Source organism: Achroia grisella, unplaced genomic scaffold, assembly GCF_030625045.1.
Source record: "Achroia grisella isolate CSIRO2021 unplaced genomic scaffold, CSIRO_AGI_Agris_v1 utg780, whole genome shotgun sequence".
In the NCBI taxonomy this organism is placed as follows: Eukaryota; Metazoa; Arthropoda; class Insecta; order Lepidoptera; family Pyralidae; genus Achroia; species Achroia grisella.
In genome coordinates, this window is record NW_026713020.1 from 960,076 (window position 1) to 981,647 (window position 21,572).

At 31.1% G+C, this 21,572-nt stretch overlaps 1 protein-coding gene across 5 annotated transcripts in view; it reads left to right on the forward strand.

Moving 5' to 3' along the window:
• LOC131851103 (protein unc-13 homolog 4B) overlaps positions 1-21,315 on the forward strand; it is a 61,844-nt gene extending 40,529 nt beyond the window's left edge. For 3 of the 5 annotated variants that reach the window (XM_059201533.1, XM_059201535.1, XM_059201536.1), the window contains 16 exons: positions 5,466-5,812; positions 7,206-7,253; positions 7,529-7,688; positions 9,147-9,326; positions 9,763-9,964; positions 10,235-10,661; positions 11,031-11,288; positions 11,735-12,026; positions 12,524-12,765; positions 13,167-13,257; positions 13,551-13,760; positions 14,973-15,047; positions 17,031-17,340; positions 17,910-18,033; positions 18,487-18,677; positions 19,102-21,315. In XM_059201533.1, the coding sequence (XP_059057516.1) occupies positions 5,466-5,812; positions 7,206-7,253; positions 7,529-7,688; positions 9,147-9,326; positions 9,763-9,964; positions 10,235-10,661; positions 11,031-11,288; positions 11,735-12,026; positions 12,524-12,765; positions 13,167-13,257; positions 13,551-13,760; positions 14,973-15,047; positions 17,031-17,340; positions 17,910-18,033; positions 18,487-18,677; positions 19,102-19,214 (3,270 nt within the window). In that variant the 3' untranslated portion in view covers positions 19,215-21,315. Of the gene's footprint in view, positions 1-2,327; positions 2,694-5,465; positions 5,813-7,205; positions 7,254-7,528; positions 7,689-9,146; positions 9,327-9,762; positions 9,965-10,234; positions 10,662-11,030; positions 11,289-11,734; positions 12,027-12,523; positions 12,766-13,166; positions 13,258-13,550; positions 13,761-14,972; positions 15,048-17,030; positions 17,341-17,909; positions 18,034-18,486; positions 18,678-19,101 lie in introns of those variants that run through there. The other 2 variants (XM_059201537.1, XM_059201534.1) reach the window with 2 other exon arrangements.
• Positions 21,316-21,572: the final 257 nt, after the last annotated feature.

The window sequence follows — 21,572 nt, forward strand, 5'->3', positions numbered from 1 at the left end:
AAAATGGGTCATAGTGTATAATGAGACGATTCGGCGACGTCATCCCGGGGACACTTTCGCTGTAAGCGTTCTATTTTACGGGCACCATTCCAAGGGAATGTCGTTGCACTATGATCTCTTATTTACTTTTTAATATTTTATTGTTAACGGCACTATGAATAAATATTGTATGCTTGTTATGCCTTAAATGTTAATGAAGTGTGAGTCGGATTTGCTTGGGTCTTGACCAAATATTTTAAACGAGATTAATTTGTTTATAATATAGCATTTTCAAGTCCTTACATAAGACCCTTAGTTTACCCAAAACTCGTCCTCTATCACAATTTCAAAAGTCTCTGGGAGAGACGGAGAGCTTTAAACTACAGATATGAAAAACTGTATCCTACATATGTCTATGCAAATAAAATTCGATCATTAATTAGGAACGATCTGTTTGATGAAGTTGACTGGATAACTTCGTTCTTAACTTACCATCAATTAGTAAGGACTCTACGGATTGGCTTTATCTGTGATAAATGAGTGCAATAGAAGGCGAGTGCAAAAACCAAAAGAAATTCTTTTTGTGTTTAGTTGTATTTGTGGCGTCTTGCCAGTAGGATATTCTTTTCGTTCCAAAATATTTTGTCAAACCAAGGCCTAGATGACAAACGTCATCAAAGAACGCCTTTACTGAATAATGTTGTTGCTCTGTATTTAAATATGGAATAAATTAATGTTGCGGTGACTAAGCTTCATGTATAATCCAAGTTGAGTTCATGAAACAAATGATATACACCTATAATATTTACAAGAACGAAGAGGTGATCTATAAAGCCAATAAATACTACTTTAAACCAATAAATCAATCAACTTCAGAATGACATGTCACTCACGTATGTGAAGTATTAACACACTGAAATATAAACTGAATCCGTTCTTAAGCTTCACTGGTAATCTATCAGAGTAACCAATAGTGCACACAAGTAGGTACATCATTCCACCATCTAATACCTAGTTTGGGTTATCATATTCTATTACGTAACTTTCTGCCATTTTATTACCTAGAACTATGTAATATTATGTTATCTGTGCTAGAACCAACTTCAACTGTTATGTATTGATTATTTTTTAAATATTGTAATTTTCATGAAATAAATATGGTATAAGCAAATAAAGCATGTCTATTCGTGAAAGAGTTTAATAAAAATGGTGACCCGTTTTGTATATTTATATAATAGTAAGTAATAAACTGTATATTTACTTGAGCATTTTTTTATTTTGTAATAGTTTAATGCCACCATCATCAAAAAAAAAAAACAATGACTTCTACCATAAAGAGTCCAGACGTCAGATGTGTTGACTATGCACTATGAAATAATTATGACGATCACTGTGTATAAAATTAAAAGAGCTAGTTAATAGACCAAATGTAGTACACAATATATATTATTATTAATATAAAACAAATCCACAAAGTAGCAGGCACCTTTCAGCTTAATTTATAAAATAAGTACCTTAAACTAGAACATACATATATGTTATATTTAATTAAATATGATACTGGATGGACGAAGTTACTCAGTATAATTCCTATTTATAGTAGTGTAAGTGCTAATTAAATTAATAATTATTGAGTATAAATTTATACACAAATATTTATAACAAGCTTTGTAAGTAGTTGTTTATAAGTAGGTAATTCCCATTTCAGAGCAGTATAAACATTTGTGGTTAAATGAATTAGTACATAAATTACGCTGTTACGAACATGTTCGCTTCGGGTCAGGAGCTTAATCGGTTGTGTAGCTGTGTACAATAAAATTAAATTATATTATTACAATTAATTGTAGTACGTATTTAATATTCGTCGATAAAAAAGTTTAATATATCTTTAAACGTAAAAGTTACCTGTTAATATTGCATATGCATGCATACTATAAAAGTTTCGTTTAAGTCAATGGTGGCTCCAATTGGATCATGGTGAAGTACTAAGATCATAAAACTCAGGCTAATGTGTTCCTGCATAGTTTTTCCATGTGATTGAAGAGATACATAAATCTAAATTCTCCATTAGCATAGACATTATGAGCTATAATCATAAATATATATGTAGCCAGGTACTCAGTGAAACTGCGTCAGTAGAGAAATATGATTTTATGATTCTTACAAGGATGTTTAAAAATATAAAATTAGGCCTATTTCAAAATATCATGAAATTTAGTTCCATATAAGATAATTTTTTAAAAAAATTCATCCTGTGCGTAGATTTAAGAATATACTGAACGGAAGTGATTTTAAATATGAGGTGTGTTGTCCCGGACATTGGGACTTACTTTTTTATTATTTGGTTGAGTTAGCATTCGTCTTCGTTGGCGGCGCCTTGCAAAAATAGAATTTGGCGTTCAGAGCGGTTGAAATCCAGAGTCCCGACTGGCCGACACCGGCGCAGTGCACTGGCTGCTCTCAGTAGATACATGTCTGATTTCTGTGTCGTTCCTCATTTACTTCTACTCCATTCCCAGTATCCAATTCTATACTACATTCTCTAATAAACTGGTTCAATGAAGTGATATGGCTGTTCAGTGTTTAGTGTGGTAACATTCTGTAGTGTAATTGTTGTAAAAATGAATGGGATGCCAACTCTTCGGACTAAGTTCAGGGGCATCAAAAAGGAGGTCCTGCAACAGCGGACCAGCTTCATCATTCAGTCTATGACTGTATGTATATTATTTTACTACATATTTACATTTCTATGCTTTTTACATAACTAAATTTACTCTTTGCTTGATACTTTATATTAATAGGGGTTAATATAAATACTTATTATACATAAATGTTATAAGTGCATGCAAGATAACCTTATCGTTTGCTATGAGAAACCGGAGACTCATCTCAGTATACCTACCTACCGTAGTCCTGATACTTAAACTTAACATATTTTTTAGTTTGATCATATGTGATCAAACTAAAAAATATGTTTCTAATCTTTATGAATTTAACTTTATTGATGGCAATTTTTTTTTTTTGACATAATAATAATATGTACATCTAGACAGCTGATACATAAATAGATACAATTTTTGAATACATAGTAATACATACACATATTTTGTATGTAAATTCCAGACCGATACAAGAAACTATACCATACTTATGAACACAAATGTTTGGGTGAGTGCGAGGAAAACCGTACGACGAATCGGACCCATTGAAAGTAAGGCGGGGTACACACTGTCTTAACCGCTACACTACCGAAGCTATCAACATATTTTATTGTATGTAATAACGTAATAATTTTCAATTGTATTAGCAACCACTACATACCTACTTAATCCTTGGTGGTTTATCTGCGTCCTTTGTTTTCATTACGTACATAGTACAATCATATTTATTGTTACTCTTAATTTCAATTATTCATACTAATATTATAAATGCGAAAGTATCTGTCTGTTTGTTATGTTTTCGCTACTAAACGGGTGAACGGATGTTAATCAAGATTATTATGAAGATATTATAAGGATGAATAGAGGCTATCTTTTATCTAAAACAAAAACTGATAATGGCGTGGCAAACTTATTAATAAAATTACAATTATGCTTATAATTTTATTTAATTATGGAGGTGCCAGAAACGTCGTATGCGTGTATATCGTATATACCGTATTGTGTATATTGTAGATCGTCGTAATCGTAATCGATAATAATAATATGCAACAATCAGTAAAACGTTCATTTACCATCATTTATTACTTCATTAATATATTGTATATGCGTTTTTACGTGTATTTTGTTATTATAATTATATTACTTTGTTGTTATAATCTTATTATTATTATTTTATTTTTGTAAATACATAATATGCACATTCATTGCTGAGTTATAATCGTTTTCCACACTTCCCAAAGGTTGACTGGGAGATGTTATTTTTGTATCATATTTCGTTCGTCAATAAAAAAATAATTGTTATTGTTTCACGACTTTATTCTATAGGTTAACCTACATATAAAAGCATATTTAATAGCATATTGAAGAATATTTCGTCCAATTTAGTCGTTTTTACTTAACACACAAACAGATAAACAGCCTGCATTCGCCTCGATACGGTTTCACTATTTTATTATACGTCAAGATCTTAAAATTCATTAGTTATAAACGAAGTGGACATGGTTTATATGTGTGTAGGAAACAAGTTTAATTGAAATCCGTTCTCAGCCAGTTATGAATCATTTACTATGGTCAAAATATCTGTTTAAACATTTTCCTTCTACGCTCTCTCACATAACGTCAGAAGAATTCATATTATGTTGATAATGGAACAAGCTATCATTCTGTGACTCAGTGTCTATCGTAGCGGCTAATCAAAAACACTGTTAAAGTTTTCTGATCAATAAGTTTCCCACGGCGGCGCAGTAACCCTTACAATTTAAAAGTGTGTAGTACAAGTATACCAGTGCCTCCTCTTGTCATTGCATTGCAATTTGTTCGGTTATTCGTCTAGTTGTTACGGTGGTGCCGTGGTTACTAACTACCCCTGTTGTATTGGTTTATTTTATGAGAGCTTCTGGTGCAGTGTTGCAGTGTTTTGTGTCTCGATAATTTTGAGTTGATGAAATTGCGCTATTATTATGATTCGGCGGTACGTATTTCATTGCAACTACTCATTCACCAGTAGATAGAGATATCAAATAAGTAATATCTTATTGCAGACATGACGTAAACTATTTCGTTGCAATTTAATTGTTTTACATACATATTTATACATAATATATTAATTAAGTTAAACTGAAAAATAAATATACATATTGCATTTGATTTACAACTGATTCTAAAAAAAATTTACTTAGCCTTTTTTGTCAAACCAAAACTGATTTTAACGATAAGGGTTCAAAAGCTTTTCTATTCTATATCTATGCTGATCTCTTAGAAGTATCAAATATTTTTTATTATTTAAGTTGGTTAGTTAAGTACGTATAGCATAGATATGTTTATAAAACAGTTTAGGTAGACAATAAGTTTATCACAAGAAAGTCCGTTTCAAATTTTGTATTAGTTTCAGATGTGTTTTTATGTTATGTTTTAATATAAAATGTAAATGTTTAACTAGTTATTTATTTGTTTAGTTTTATTTCAGTATTTTGAAGATATCTACAGGATTAGAATTTGTAATAATAGTATTAATGGATTCATTATCTTATTATTCTCCGTTTACAAAATCGACCTCTAATTTTTAACAATGGGATAGAGAACTTGACAGCGGGGCTGTCCCGCCAACAATGGGACGTCATAGCTATAAGAGCATAATATTAACTACGATAAATTAACTTTAAAGTTCAATTCATTGCGACAATGGGGGGTTTTATACATTATTATTGTGGTTTCGTAAATTAAGCTATATACCTACTTGAATTATAGCCATTTACATGACTAAGCGAATCTAGGTATATATTGAAATTCAATGGTAAATATTTTTTATAAACTTTTTTATTTCAGGTCGATGAACTTTACTTGGAAGTTTTATACGAAATTCTACACAATGTCGGTGGCTGTGACGCAGGGAGTGAAGTCGAGCGGGCGGCCATGCTTTCTTACGTACAAGAAGCATTCAAAATATCGAATGCTAAACATACACAACTACTGACATCAGCCGAGGCTAAAGAACCGCCAGAGTTAATGTTAAATGTAGAAGTAGTTGAAGCCAAAGATCTTATGCCCAAAGACCCGAATGGGATGAGTGACCCATTCGTAACTATATATATAATGTCGAATACAGCACACCGGTACAATACGTCAGTGAAATCCTGCACACTAAATCCTGTTTGGGAAGAACACTTTTCTCTGTAAGTATCACTACACTTATATACTGCTTCTTAATTACAGGAGATCTATAAACACTTATTTGCATTAATCCAATTTATACTTCTGGCTTGAGGGCTAACAGAAGTGATACTGATGTACTATTTGTTTTTTCCAAATTTCTGTATATGACGAACCCTTCATACAATCTATGTTAATATTAGAAAGAGTAGTAAAGTATCGAGTGCTTGCATTGAATAGGCTACACTATACCTGATGAATATAGACGATTGAATATTTTCAATAACATTAGTAATTTGTATATAAAATTTCGATATTATAATCCAGCGTCTAAAAAGAATACAAAAAAATATACTTAACCGTACTTGCTTTACCTACATATAATAAGATTAGAGCAAAGTGATTTACAACAGCTTAGCTTAGCTTATACCATCAATATCGAAGGATATCTCTATTAAATAGTGAGGTTGTATTAAATATCCGCGCGAAGCCGAGGTGGGTCGCTAGTTAAGTATAAAATCACGACTATTGTTGCAAATGGGGTAGTCAGAGGTATTTGCTATTATCAATTTCGTGGTAACAAAATTAAAGACTTACATTTCGCTGGGTATATTTAAATCCAACGCGGCAGAGACCGTGCTTATGGCGCTATATAATTTTATAATTTTCTATACCTGAATGTGAAATAAATAAATTATTATTATTATCGGAGAGAGAAATATGTGTTACTAACCTCTTGTTATTAACCACACATAGTTATTACACAATTTTATATATTTAACAGAACAATATGTTAATTTCATTACTTAATACTCGTAACGTATTCGCAAATGGTGTATTGAGATTTTAAGGAAAATGTTAATGAATTAGAAATATACATCTTTAAGGTTTTTTTTAATAATAAGCTTACTTAACTATAGTCATTGTAATGTATAAAATTTTGTGGTTATATTGTCATTGCGGTTGTAACGTATGGTACTTAATAAAATATATAATAATAGTAATTTATAATAACTGAAACTTTATGAGATATGTAAATAATGCAATTATCGGACGCATATTTCTGGAAGGTTATGCCCTTACTATGTACTGTACTAATAAGATCATAGATTTCGTCTATTATTTTAGGTATAAGTTGGCATTCTAGAGATAGAATTTACGTTACGTCCAATTTATTAATATTTTTTCTGAAAATATTAAGAAAATATTACTTACATAGATACTTAATTGGATTGGATGAATACGCAATTAAACACTGTTACTTAAGATACATTAAATAAAACTCATGTACTATAACGTGAGGTTTATTTATTGAACTTCATCCTTGCACTTGGTATGGATTTAGTAAATTTGCTATAGGAAGTTAATGTATATTATTTGAACGAGGTATGTTAACATGCCGGTTTATATTTACAGACCAATCCCTGGAAAACTGCACGAAGATTCGCTCTGTTTAGAAGTCTGGTGAGTGTTGAATTTGATTGGTTATAGTTTTATTTGCGATTTATGGTATATTACTTGTAACTCATATTTAAAATGGCAAGAGAATTTCATTAAATTGTAAAAATGTGGTACCTACTTCAATACTGTACCTACTTATTCGATAAATAAAGTCATAGAGATAATTTGTATGTTATGTTGTTTATACTACTCATAGGCGACGGATACCACTTTCGTTCTGAATGATCGTCAGTTTTTTTACAATTCTAGTACACAAAACATATTTAATATTTTTTAAGGGATTTTGACCCAGCGGAGACAGTGAAGGAGAAAATGACTAAATTGTTTGAAGTGAAAGGCGTTAAAGGACTGCGTAAGTTGATGAAGGAGATCGCCATCACAGCTTCAACTGGAAAGCATGATAATGAACTTATTGGCACCACCGACATACCTCTCAATGTAAGCATTTTATTCTGTAGTTTTATACCTCTGTTCCAATGTAATACCAAATTATATCATGACATTTCTTATTAATTTCTGCCATTTAGTCGGAAAAAGATAAGAAACATAGAGGCAGATAAACACTTTCATATTTATTATATTAATATGTATTCGTATTAATTTATCAGAGTTATACTTTCTGACACTGATTTATTGAGCTTTGTATTATAGTAGGTAGGTAGTTGCTTATCATTCTTAGGTAGTCCCTTTCTCTACATTCAGTAATATAAACTAATTACTAAGTATTGTATTATTCAATCCTATTACATTATATGTACTAATACTATAAATGCGTAAATGTCTCTATCTATTTATAACCTTTTTAAGATTAAGCGGCTGAACGTATCAATGAAAGACATGAAGATATGAATGTATCCCGACAAACTTTTATCTCAAATAAGTTGACGAAATCGTGAATAACAACGAGGGTAGAATAATTCATTTATATATATTACTAGCTGTCCCGGCAAACGTTGTTTTGCCATATAAATTAATAACGCTATAAAAAAATAGGGGTTGATGATAGAAGGGTGAACATTTAGGATAGTATTATTGTATGCTGTATCATAAAAAATTAGAAACTAAAAATTTTGTGTCTAATTAATAAAACAAAAATTTAGGAGTGGACTACCCCTAACATTTAGGGGGATGAAAACTAGATGTTGGCCGATTCTAGTCTATTCTATTCAGACCTACTCAATACGCTCACAAAATTTCATGAGAATCGGTCAAGCCGTTTCGGAGGAGTATGGGAACGAAAACTGTGACACGAGAATTTTATACATAAGATTATTATTTATTATATTTATATATATATATATATATATATATATATATATATATATATATATACCTATTACTGGTTTTGATGCAGTGCATTCTTAAAACGATTTTCTATCTCTCGGACTATTTGATTTATTTTTGCGCAGTAAATACCTAACATATATGTTACCTACATAACGCACATCGTATTTAGAAATTATACATTAGTCAAAGTTATAATTCCTAAAGCCATTTACAGATCAATAACTGTGCGTGTAATATAAAGCTATATGATTATAACAAATGTAGGTTTATATAAAGCATTTAAGTTATCAATTTGCATGTATCTTCCGCGCCGGGATAGTTGCATGAATTATTTATGGCAACAGGGTTATTTTAATTATAAATAATTTATATATCCCTTATCGACTGTAATGCCTATTCAGTGAGTGTTATTGTGTTTATTGTATGATATCAAAATAAAAAAGGCACATAAAATATTTTATTTGGTAGGTACTTCAGTAAGCTAAGTATCTAAGTAAGTTTCTCAATGTGATTGTAAGTTTTCAGAGTACGCTATTTCTTTGTTAACTTTGGTTATGTTGATCTTTGTATGGAAAAAATCTTTAAGCAGCACTTATTTGTTATTTCCAGTCTATTCCAGCGGGCGGTATGACTATGTGGTTTAATTTGAGCAAGAAAAGCAAGCTACGGAGGCAGGGCGTAGTGAAAGTTCGACTCAACTTTTCATCGGAGAAGAATTCGCAGGTGGCAGCGCAAGAGCACCGCCATTTGCTCAGAATTATCTTATTGCATGAACTTGAAAATTCTAAGGTAAGCGAGGAAGATATAAAATTATACTTTCCTCTTTTTGCAAAATATAATGAACTATAAATAATCAACGATCCTCTGATGGCAACGCATGAGAATCACGGGCATTGCATGATAACAAGACGTCCACAGTGCACAAAGTCTAAAGTTGAAATGTATCTAAGTGTGTCAAGTAACGTTATGTAAAATCGAAGTGTAGGTAACCTTACTTATCCTGCAATATGCTAGCTACAGGCTATGAAAATAAGAAGACAAAAAATCGTTATGATACTCGTAACTATTTAAAAAAAAAATATTTGATTCCAAGACTTTTTAAGGCATTTGCAGTAAGACCAAAACGAGTATCAACATTTAGACTTACTAATATATGTTTCAGAGATGATCAATTGGATAATTGTATAAAAAATATTTATTTGCAACTTGTTCCACTCGTTTGCAGGTCGCCCCTTATTGGTGGTGTGGAAACTTCAGCGGTCCAGCTGAAGCGATCCTCATCCAACACGTGGCACAGAGCGGACTCTCCCCCACCGATAATTTGCTCGCGCAGTGGTCTGTCTATTGCGCGATCACCATCGACCATCCATTAAGCTTCGCCCTCTTCAATCAACTGCTTGAAAGGATTGCAAAACCATTACAATCTGGTGAGTTATTTTTAAAACGTTTTGTTAAATATTAAAAAGTTTGATTAGTTTTTTATTAAATAAAAAATAATTAGGCTAATTATTTTTTATAAAATACTCTTTTTGCACTTCACATTTAACCGATAATAAATATAAGAACTGCTTTCATACATTTTTATATATTTGAATTTATTAACTAGTGGCAAAGCAGACACAGTCTGTACAGAATTCCTAGTAAGTCATGAAAATTTTGAACGACTAAAATTTATTAAAAAGATTATTTCTTCGCAGGTCTCGTTAAAGAAGAGGACGTAAAGCTATTCTGGGATGGTGCGAAGAAACTCCTACCGACATGTTATAGTTATATTAGAAAACTGAGGAGAAAAACGGCGGGCGAGAAAACAGCAATGAAATCCTTAAAAGAAGTTCTTAATGTACTATTTACTCTTTCTGGACTAGATGTGCCAGATGCAATAGATCTGTTCCCTAGTAACTTATATGGCTGGTTAGCGGACAATGAGAAGAATCATAGCATTCATGAAGTATTAAATCAAGCTGTCGTGCAAGGTGCTTCAGATTGGTTTATCCACATAATTGATAACAATGAATGTAATGATAAATCTGAAGAATCCAGATTGCAACATTTAATTAGAGTAATACAGTTAGTGCGCTCGGATTTGCAACGAGCTGTTGAATATTATGATAGAATTTTCGTTGAGTAAGTAAACTTTTTTATTTTGACTCTTATATCTGTTCATTCTTTCTTTTACAATTATAGATATATATGTTTGGTTTATGTATGTAATATAGAATTAAAAATCTTGCATTATCATTTTGTTATATGTATCGTATCCATTGTTTATTGTACCTAAAAATGTGGTATATTAATACACGATTCTATTAATAATAAAATTAAAAATTGTTAATTATTTATTTGTCGGAGGGCTTTATATAAAGAGTTATTTATTTTAAGTAATGATTAAATATATACTTTTGTCTTTATATGTCATTACAATAATTTTAATGGTAATTATATAATATATATAAAAAGAGACATTGATTATAATAAATATTTTGACGATTTCAGGACAATGAATTTCCCATACTCTAAAAGTTTATATGGTCTATATGAACAAAAGGTGGCGGCTTTAGTCCAACCCGAGGCCATTGAAGTATGTAAAAGTCTTAAAAGAGTGCAATATCACGAAGGGTCAACGAAGTCTGTTCATCTGGCAGGAGGCATCAATGGAGAAACAACATTAGGGGCCCCTCATGTTGAGAAAGAGCCATTAACAATGGGAACCACATTGTTTGAATTGTATTTGGCCCTCCAAAGATTTCTGACGTAAGTATTGAACAGAATTAAAATGATAATACCATTGCTTCTTATGTATGCGCTATACCGTATACACGAGAAGCAATGGTATGGTATTATGTATTTTTAGGTTTCCGACAAAAAATATAAAAGAGAGTTGTTTTAAATTCTGTGACATATTGTAGAAATAACTGCAATTCTGCATGTTTAAAGTTGTAACAATTTGTCGAAACAAACTTATTGAATGAAAGTTTTAAAACTTATCTTTTTGTAAGAGGGTTTAAAAGGGCGGGTTGTTAGTTCTGGTTTATTCACCTGGTTTGTTTTCAACATAATTTTTCATTAAAAATTATCATATACAGTCGATATACTATGTCGATATACAGATACCATCCATTAATAAATTATATTCTTAGACTAATAGTTTCATATAGTTATTGAAGTAGCTTTAATATTACTTACCGTTGTTTTTGCAGACTAGGCGAAGGTTTAAACGAAACAGGATGGAACTCCTATGCCATTTCCAAGTTTCATTCATGGTTTTATGGCGGCGTGGCCCAATGGTTACAGATTGCCGCATTCAAAGCTCTGACTCGAATAGAAAAAGCAGTAGAGTTAGATACCCTGCTCCCTGTGGACACCAATGTCAAGTATAGCAGTTCTGGTGTGGACACACTGGCAATATTCTATCAGATTAAAATATTCTGGGAGCAACTGGCTTGGCCTGACGTCGAGGGCCGTTACACTTTTGTAGCAAAAATTATTGATGTAAGTTTTGTTATTGTCAGGCATATAAGGCTTTGTGAAAAAGACATTTGATGAAATAGTACATAAATAATAACTGACGCGCTGATATTTTATACAAGCTTTTACGCGCAATTACGACAGATTTTTTTTTAATTCTCGTGATATAATCGATTTAGATGCCAAATTACATTTAATCCGCTCAGTCGTTTATAAATGTAAAATACATACATGTAAAATACTTCACTGTACTTTTTCGACTATTTTTCCTGTTCAGCTGCTTACTTTGTAAACGGTGTTTCGGTTTAAAGGCTGCAATATGACCTACAGATCCATGCTATTAAGATAGTCTTAGTCCACGGGTATCTCGTGACAAAGCAATGTCCCTGGTGCTATTTAAGTCATAGGCACTTTTCATCAAGTGAGCTTCAAAACAATCTTATTTTATAATATATTTCAGTTATAATTAGAATAAATTATTATTTCGTAACCTTTAACTGTAAACATCCTGTTTGTTTCAGGATATCTGCCGATGCTGTGTCTTTTACTCAGAACGCATGGCGGCACGAGTGGAGGAACGTGACGTGAGCGGTGAAGTGAGTTCGGTATACGAGCGACGCTTCGAGGTCACCACCGAGTGGTGTGTTGCCGTCAACAACATTGACTATGTACGGCAGAGTCTTCCATCCTTCACTGCCGAGCTCGCAATTGACGATATCGTAGAGAAAATGTGTGAGGCCAGATCGCCTACTGAAGCGCAGAGGTAACAAAATGAATCTATAGTCTTTTACTGACTTCTGCGTCTCTCTCCATAACAGAATATTACCATACGTTCCAAAAGAAAATGGTATAAGTATTGATATTATATACTTTCTTCCTCTTGTTAACTGTATCGTTATCCTGCGGTTGAAAAGGATTTATGATATATATATTTATATTCGCTTTACAATCAGGTCGTGGTCACTACCCTTTGACAGTATTGTAATGTTCACTATCCGGTGTAGTCATTATATCATGTAAGAAACGTCAGTTTGAGAACCAGGCAATCGTTGCGTGGGATTAATAATAATTAGATGCCACCAAATTTCCTTCTCAGCAATAATAGGCTATGTAGCAAGCCGTAAATAGGATGTAATGGTAATTGGCATGTAATTCTCATTACAGATGCAAAGACACATTACAAAATGTTATCAGCAACGCCATAGACACCGTGAAGAACAATATTGTAGATTTATTAGCAGTTATGGTGAAAAGAGTAAGTTTACGAATATATTTTTTAGATTTTTAAATTGCTTCACTAGATGGACTTCCATAAATTAACTGTAAGATAGTAAGAGGCAACAAAATTATACAAAGCAAGAGAAGGTACATTTAACAGTGATGATGATCTAGCGACCATGGTAATAGCATAAATCTTCTTAGGAGAATTCTCAGATTATAAAGAATAATGGCCCAGTTTGCTGCCTGTTTTGTTTATAAACGTGAGTTACCATTTACTACAAACTTTTATGCTAATCTCAGTCCTTTAAAATATATGACTTTGATTAGATGATGCCATCAGTGACTCGACTACTTCTGGAAGGCGCTGAGTTACTTCATCAGGACTGTTCAAGTATGGATCGGGTGATGCGTTATATAGACACCAACCTCGATACATTGTACCAGCACTTGAACAATGAGAACTTCGCCAGAGTTCTGGACATAGTGTGGGAACAGCTTGCAGAAGTATTATATGAACTTATACAGTCTAATTTAGAGGTAATGTGCAGTATTTGGAAATTAACTATTTATATTACAGTTTTATATATTTCTTTATATGCTAACCGCTGTAATGTTGCATATTTAATCAAACCTAATTTATCACTTCAATATTATTACTAACACGGGATTCAGTGAATGAGAGACTAAATACAAAATGCATTTTACTTATTTCTCATTTTAGACTGCAATTTTAAATCTGTTAGTAATCTCGTAAATATTATTGTTTTCTAGACCTATAATTATTTAATTGAATTTTTTAAATGGACATATATTTTTTAACTACTACTTCACTGAATTCTGGTTAGTAGTAAATTTATATAACATTTAACTACTAATTACTAATTTTTCGTTTTGTAGAAAGAAACTATCGCCACCCGTATCCGCTTGATTAGGCGTAGATATTTCGGACAAAATAAAGTATTCCCCGACTCTCGCTCTATGTTGTATCGGGTAAATAATATTGCATTCGTATCGCACGCACCACATAAGCCCTAGCATACATGCGTGTGCCATGCACTAATAATTTTTCGACACCATGTTTTTATATTTAATGTTTTCCATTTCGTAACATGGGATTTAAAATTCAGGAATCTGTTATCAATTTTGTGGCTATATCAGCATCAAGTTCATTGAAAGATTATGAATCATTATAAATTTAGAGTAAATATTCACTTTCGCCATATTTGCCATGGGTATGCCATTTCGTCCAAAGATAGTAAGTGGCAACAAAATAAACTACACTAAGCATAAAGAAAAGGGGGTAAACATAAAGTGATGCTCTATGCTAAGTCGCCTAGCCACAGTGGTACAATAATAGGTTGTTATGATTTAAATTTAATGTGGTGCGCAGTATTCATTGTGAATTATTTTATTAACGTTATTGAATCTATATTAGAAACTATTACTAGACCGTCGTTTTCTTCTTATGCTGGATGCTTTGTATTAGAATTTCTCCGATAACAAATATGATGTTTTCTGTACTTAAGTGTATATGTATTTTTTTTTATTATTTTCAGTATTTTTGTTTTATTCATAACCTTCCTAATATGTTATTAATTTACTAATTTATAAAAAGTTTGGTAATTAATTAATGTGATTTAGAATGTTATTATTTAATTTTAGTTACATTTTTTACACTGTGACCTTTCACATGCTAAATCACTTCGAGTTTTTTTTGCAAAATATTAATAAACTGTTGTTGTTTGATAGAATCGAAAGCCAAAGATAAGCATACATAAGAGCCAGGAAAGCTTGAATGAAAAGACTGCAAACTACTTACGCGCGGTAAATCACAGCACTTAGATAACACATAGCTTTACGTTTTTATGTTCAAACAACACAACAACATAAAGGGTAATTTTTTCCTCTACTTTGAAGTTTTTTATATAATAAGAAATATTTTATAATATCGGATTCTAGTATTTGTCGTTTAACTCCATAATCTAATAATCAATATTGAGAATAAGCAGACAGAAAAAAAAATGTACATACCTTCTCTTGATGTTTTAGTTATTAAACATTATATAGAAGTCTATGAAATCAGTCATATCATATCTGAATAAACAGTTTTAACTGTCCTTTTGTTTTTATTAGAAACAGACTTCTGCATAATGTTCACTATTAACATTTCCTCTTTTAAGTGATACTTAGTGATATTACTTTTGAGTTGGATGAAGCGTCTTTTTAGCCAAAAGAAGACATTACAGTATAAGAATTTTTTTAAATTATAAAATCGACGACTTTTTTTTTTATGTACCTATTTTTTCTCTGGGATATCAGTATTAAAATTTCGTTGGTGTACAAATCAAAGTAAGGAGGGAAAAACCTACTTTATGTTGTTGGGTTTAGTACAATTATGATTTGCTTACAACTTGTTCAGTTATTAGTTTGTGTTTACGTCATTGTCCATGTCTTTGCCACAATTATATAGCATATTATGTGTATTTTAGTATACCTATATGTAAGTCCTGTCTCCCTTTATACGCCGTTATTAAATTGAAATACTCGTAAGTAAATTTTATGTATGTACTTATATTGAAAACATAATATATTTCATAAATTATATAAAAAGAAGTATAAAATAAGGTAATTAGACAGTGCATGTATTAAATAGCATGGAAAGTCTTGTCGAAAAATATATTTTTTGTATATAAGTACAGTACTATGATATATTTTATATTTTTGTGTAATAATTAGGTATCATAGGTATCCATATTTACATGTAATTTAATTTAGCTACAGGTAATGTTTAGTATATCGTTTGCATGGTGGTGGATAATGGACGCAGAAAGAGGGAGATGGTGATTGGAAATTATGTATTGGAATAATAATATTTATAATTTATGGTATCATGGATATTTAACACAATATCATACTTACATATTTTTAATTAACATTGAAATAGAAAACACATTTTCATATAGATAAGTAATTAAAGTAGCCACTTACTTACTTTATATGCAAAAACACTCAGAGAGGCGAATACATATACTCACATTCATGATTCGAAATTTCGGCGGCCACCGAGGTTCGAACCTCTAGCAGTGAATACAGACTAAAGTTGTAACCAGCAAGCGGTAATTGGTCTTCAGCCGCTCTATACCTAAGTCCTTCCGCGTGTTTGTTGTGCCATTTGCATTCGCCTCCTGAATGATTTATTCAGTGAAGTAGTACAGGCCAGCAGAAATCAAAGGCATTAGGGCCCTTTGAAAAAACATATATTCATGCGTTTAATCGAATCTGTGAGCCCGCGTTCCGCGAACATCGTCAATTAAGTGATAAAAAGGGTCATTTGCAATAAATATACCTATTACGATATACAGTCCCATTAATATTTCCATGTAAATAACAGATATCAACTGAAGCATGTATGTGGTAGATATCAAAATATTTTATCTAGTAATAGTCCTGATTTATAAATATTATGTTATTTAAAGTTGTTTACATATCCATGACATATCTATTTATAGAGCCAATATCACTACAGCTGTGAGACCATTTCTAAATATGTTTGTTATATACGATTAGTTATAAAATCGCAAACTCTGTTGATCTGTAAACCTTCCTATTGTTATTTTATTGGAATCATATGAAATGGTATTCGGTATTAATATACAGGATTAACCAGAAACGTATCTTTCTCTTTCTGACGATGTCTTGGTGAAGGAAATGCAAAATTGTTATAGCATGAACAGATATGTTCAATAAGAAGCTTACGTATTCTTACTGTGCCAATAATTTATATTAATTAAGTGTACGAATTTACAGAAGCGTCGTCCGCCGGCATTCTTTTCGAATCTACACGAATGTTTGAAAGTCATGATACAATCATTCCGTCCAAATAATAATAAAGAAGCATATACGTCAGATACTTTGAAAAGAGTAGAATATTTATTAAAAATTCATGGTATGGAAACGAAAGAATTAATACACCAATACCACTTGGAGAGGTGGCAGGAACAACAAGCTATTGTGGAGCCCAACAATGGTTTGCTTACTGTACGCGCTCAGTTTAATGCGGACAATTTAAAGATAGAAATTATGAACGCAAGGAATTTGACGCCCACTGATTCGAATGGTTTGTTTTTTCATTATTATTAATATTTAATTTAATTAAATTAATGCGTAAATGTATATTCATGAAGGCACGGACGGAATCAACGGATAGGTATTTTATTATTATTGCCATATTATTACTTTCTCATCATTTCAATTATCATATCTTACAATTAGATTGGTTCTGATAACTTTTTTTATTTAAGCATATTACAAATTTTGCACTCAAATGCTTGTTTAAAACTGTATTTCATAATGCAAATTAAGATGGCAGAAAATATAAAAACTAGATATGTATATTAATTTAATTAATTTAATATACATATCTAGTTTCAATGAAAAAAACTACAAACTTTGACAATATTTAATTTGTGAATCGTCTCTTTAATTTGGTTTCTCGACTTTAACAACGTTTCTTTATACATAACTAATTTTACCCGTCATGAGTTGGCGTTGAACGGCTTCAGAAATTCTGCGAGTGTGGAGTGCCCTCTGCACTGGCCCCTATTTTGGCCAGTGAACCTATAATAGTTGTAATCAAATTGTCCTCTCCTTTCCTTAATAAAATTAAGATTTGCGGAATTTGTACAGGTTTATGCGACTCATATGTGAAGATATATCTATTACCGGAGGACACGTTTGCGAATGTTGTGAGTCCGAAGACTCAAACCCACAACAAGAATCTCTTTCCGCTTTATGATGAGGTGTTCCAAATGTGAGTATATTTTCAATCGAGATTACGAAGGTGTATAAATATGAATATTCAAAAACAGATGTAGAGCCATCTGTTTTTGAATATTCATATTTATACACTATTAAAAGTAAAATAAATTTCGCCTGTTATACGCCCATCAATATGTAAAAAGTAGTACTTAACTAAAAAAGAAATGTAATAAACACACATACCTACAATATTTTAGTTATTTCTAAAACAGATATGTCCCTTTTGTCTCCCTTTATGGCTATTATTATATAAGCTATTATTTTTAATTTGACACATTCAAACCGATACACAGTATCTAAAACAATCTGCTTCACGGCTGAAATAAGTGAGAAAAAACTACTATGACTTGGTACAATCTCTACCTTGGTAAACTATATATTTAAATACTATTATAGTCATCGTTATCATCCGTCATAGGCCTAAAATATGTAAATTCGTGCGCAGACCACTCACTTCCGAGCAGCGTAACACTAGCGACGGAATCATCCACATGGTGATAAAGGACAAGGATATGTTCCTGAACAATACATTCGTGGGCGAGGCGTACCTCCATTTCAGTGACGTGCCTGATACACCAGCGCCCATCAGTAGCCTGCCGCAGCAACATCTTCCGCTCATCAGACCCGGTAATATTGGTAAGTTACGTTTAGTATCATTAGCTTCTTTAATCTTGGCTTTCTTTAATCACCTTTCTTTAATCTTGGCTCGTTTGTATTTAAATACGTCTAATAAACTACTACACATTCAAATAAATAATAAATTACGAAATATTTATAAATTACGTGACACTAATTGGAGTAATTTTAATAGTTAAAATTTTGTGTTTAAATACTGCAGTTGAAATCACAAAATATTATACTAGAAGTCTTAGATTTTGTAAGAGGCAGGGCTCCTTGTTTCCATCATTATTTACACGAAGTTAACTGTGCCAACCCCTGGTAATTTATGAATGACCCGTAATAGATCTGTTTAGTTTTGGACTACATTGATGGAGCGCATACTTTTATTCATAAGTTCATCGATCATTTATATAATTAATAATTGTATTTATTGTTGTAGAAGGAGATGCCATCAAAGTACTGGAGTCACGACAGGGCGATAAACAAGCGAGAGATTTCCTTAAGAAACAAAAACAGAAAATACCCGGCAAGCAGTTCTTTTCACTAGGTTGAATACTTTCATATAATAATATACCTAAAATAAATTCGATTACTTAGTCAAAATCAATAATGGAAAGTCTTACTTAGTGGATAGGAATTACGCCAAATGCAAGATAATAAATTGCAGACAATACTACTTGCTGGAGTTTATAAAGTAGGATATTTATAGAACTGACTTGAAGTTCATTATATAAATATAATATATTAAAAAATAATAAACTTACTCTGTAACAATTCTGTTAAAAAACAGAAAAGAATCGAACTAATTGCGCGAGGACTTTATACCTTAACTTACTGTTACGTGATTGGTGGTTAATTAATATTTAAAGTCTTTTCTATTTTTTTATATACATATGTTAAATATTAATTATCTCCCAAATATCGTGATTTTAATAAGTAATGAGGCAAATATCAATATTTACCTATTAGTGAATAGATGAGTTACATGTAAAGTAATAAAGGCTATTTACCTAATGTGCAACAAGATGATAGTGCACAATATTTAATGCCAAACCTGTACTTGTACTATAAACTAGGCTACCATTAGTAGCTAGTACTTATTACTCCTTAAATATAATAAAAAACTATAGATGAGATACCACCAGTATCGAAATAAATGACTTGATGTGTCGTATAGATATGTTACATATTTGATATTTAATATATTACGGAAACTATATGTACATCACAAAATTATACCTAGTATATATAGATATGGAACGATAAATTAATATCAAGTAAGAGCTAAAGTATATTAATTTTAATACTTATAAGAGAATCTCGGTGGATTTTTTAAAATAAAATATATACATGTTACTCGATTGAATTATAAAGTCGGATAAGTATTTTTTAAGTTTAGAAATTCAAACAAAAAGTAGTATCTTGGTCTTTATAATTATAAGTTAAGATAGATTGTATAATTTCGGCTGAATCGCAAATATCTCGTAGTGAAGTTAAGTCTATTTTAGTGTAATTGAATGAATATGTCCAAACGTTTGAGCAATATCATCGCAATATTTTTAATAATAAGAGGATGATAATGATGATGGAATGACACTGAAAGAGGATTGTGGTCAATTTGTGGTTGATAACTTATGAAAGTAGGTACATACAACGTATGATAGAATTAATGCAACTCCTTTTACACTGCAATTAGAAATAAATAACCATATTTAAAAATTACTGTAACGTGTAATATTTTTGAAACTGTGTGTCATGAACCTTGTGAGGCCGTGAATCCGTACTACGATGATGGCTAACAAGCATACGGCGCATCTGATTTGTTAGTCTTATCTACATTAATTAAGTGATTTAAAAGCCATAAATAATAATAGTACATCGTGTAGTATTAATGATTATTTTCCTAGGATTTAATTTAGTCATATTCTGTGAATATTTTAAAATAACTAAAGAATATTATGGTTATATCGAGTGATTTTTATTTCAATTCCAGAGATTGCGTTATCTATTGTAGTGTGTTGTATATAGTACATATTTCCATAACGGTTGACCATGATTTACTCTTTCTGTCAATAAGGCGCTATTTCCCCCGGATTTCTAATTTGATATTCAAATAACAAATTTATATTTGAAAGTATTAATTTAAATTAATTGCAGTTTTATAGTTGCCCTAATAGGCTTAAATAACAAATTATTTTAGTAATTCGGGTATACGCTATAGATTACGCCAATTTTTTTACGACGCATTCTTTTATACATATATTAATTAATACTAAGTTAGTTGTTGCTGTGATAGAGAGTCGTGCCTTTTACTATTTATTCTTATATGTATATAATTTTTCCATTTTGCATGTGAGAAAATATCTTACTAAGTAAGTAGTATATTTAAAAAATATGTTGTTTTAATCTTTATTGTTTATATTTTTTAAATTCTTTATAAAATATAATAATTGAAACGATTATTAAAACCCAAACCTCTTTCTTGAGATAGACAAAATAAATTGATAAATCATACAACCCTTATTTTTTTTACATGTACTTCATGTAAAACTGGGCATAAAAATTTCTGGATTATGTATATTTTTTTGTCACACTAAATTCTCCAGCAAAAAAAGGTTCCTTGTGTATTCTTTTTTATTGTAAATAAAATAATCGTCAAATGTAAAAATATCCTGTGTTTCATTTAATTTTTATACTAATCTGAAAGTTAATGTATTTGACAATTCAATATGGAATGGATTTATTCTGTATATTTTACACAACTAATTTACATTTAAATTTTATCTCTTTTTTTTTTTTGTATACATTACATTATTAGCTTATAATAATATAAAAACACGAAGAAAAAAAATGAAATTATAGCCGCAACAACAATATACTCTCAAATTGCTGTTTAAATATATTTTTAAA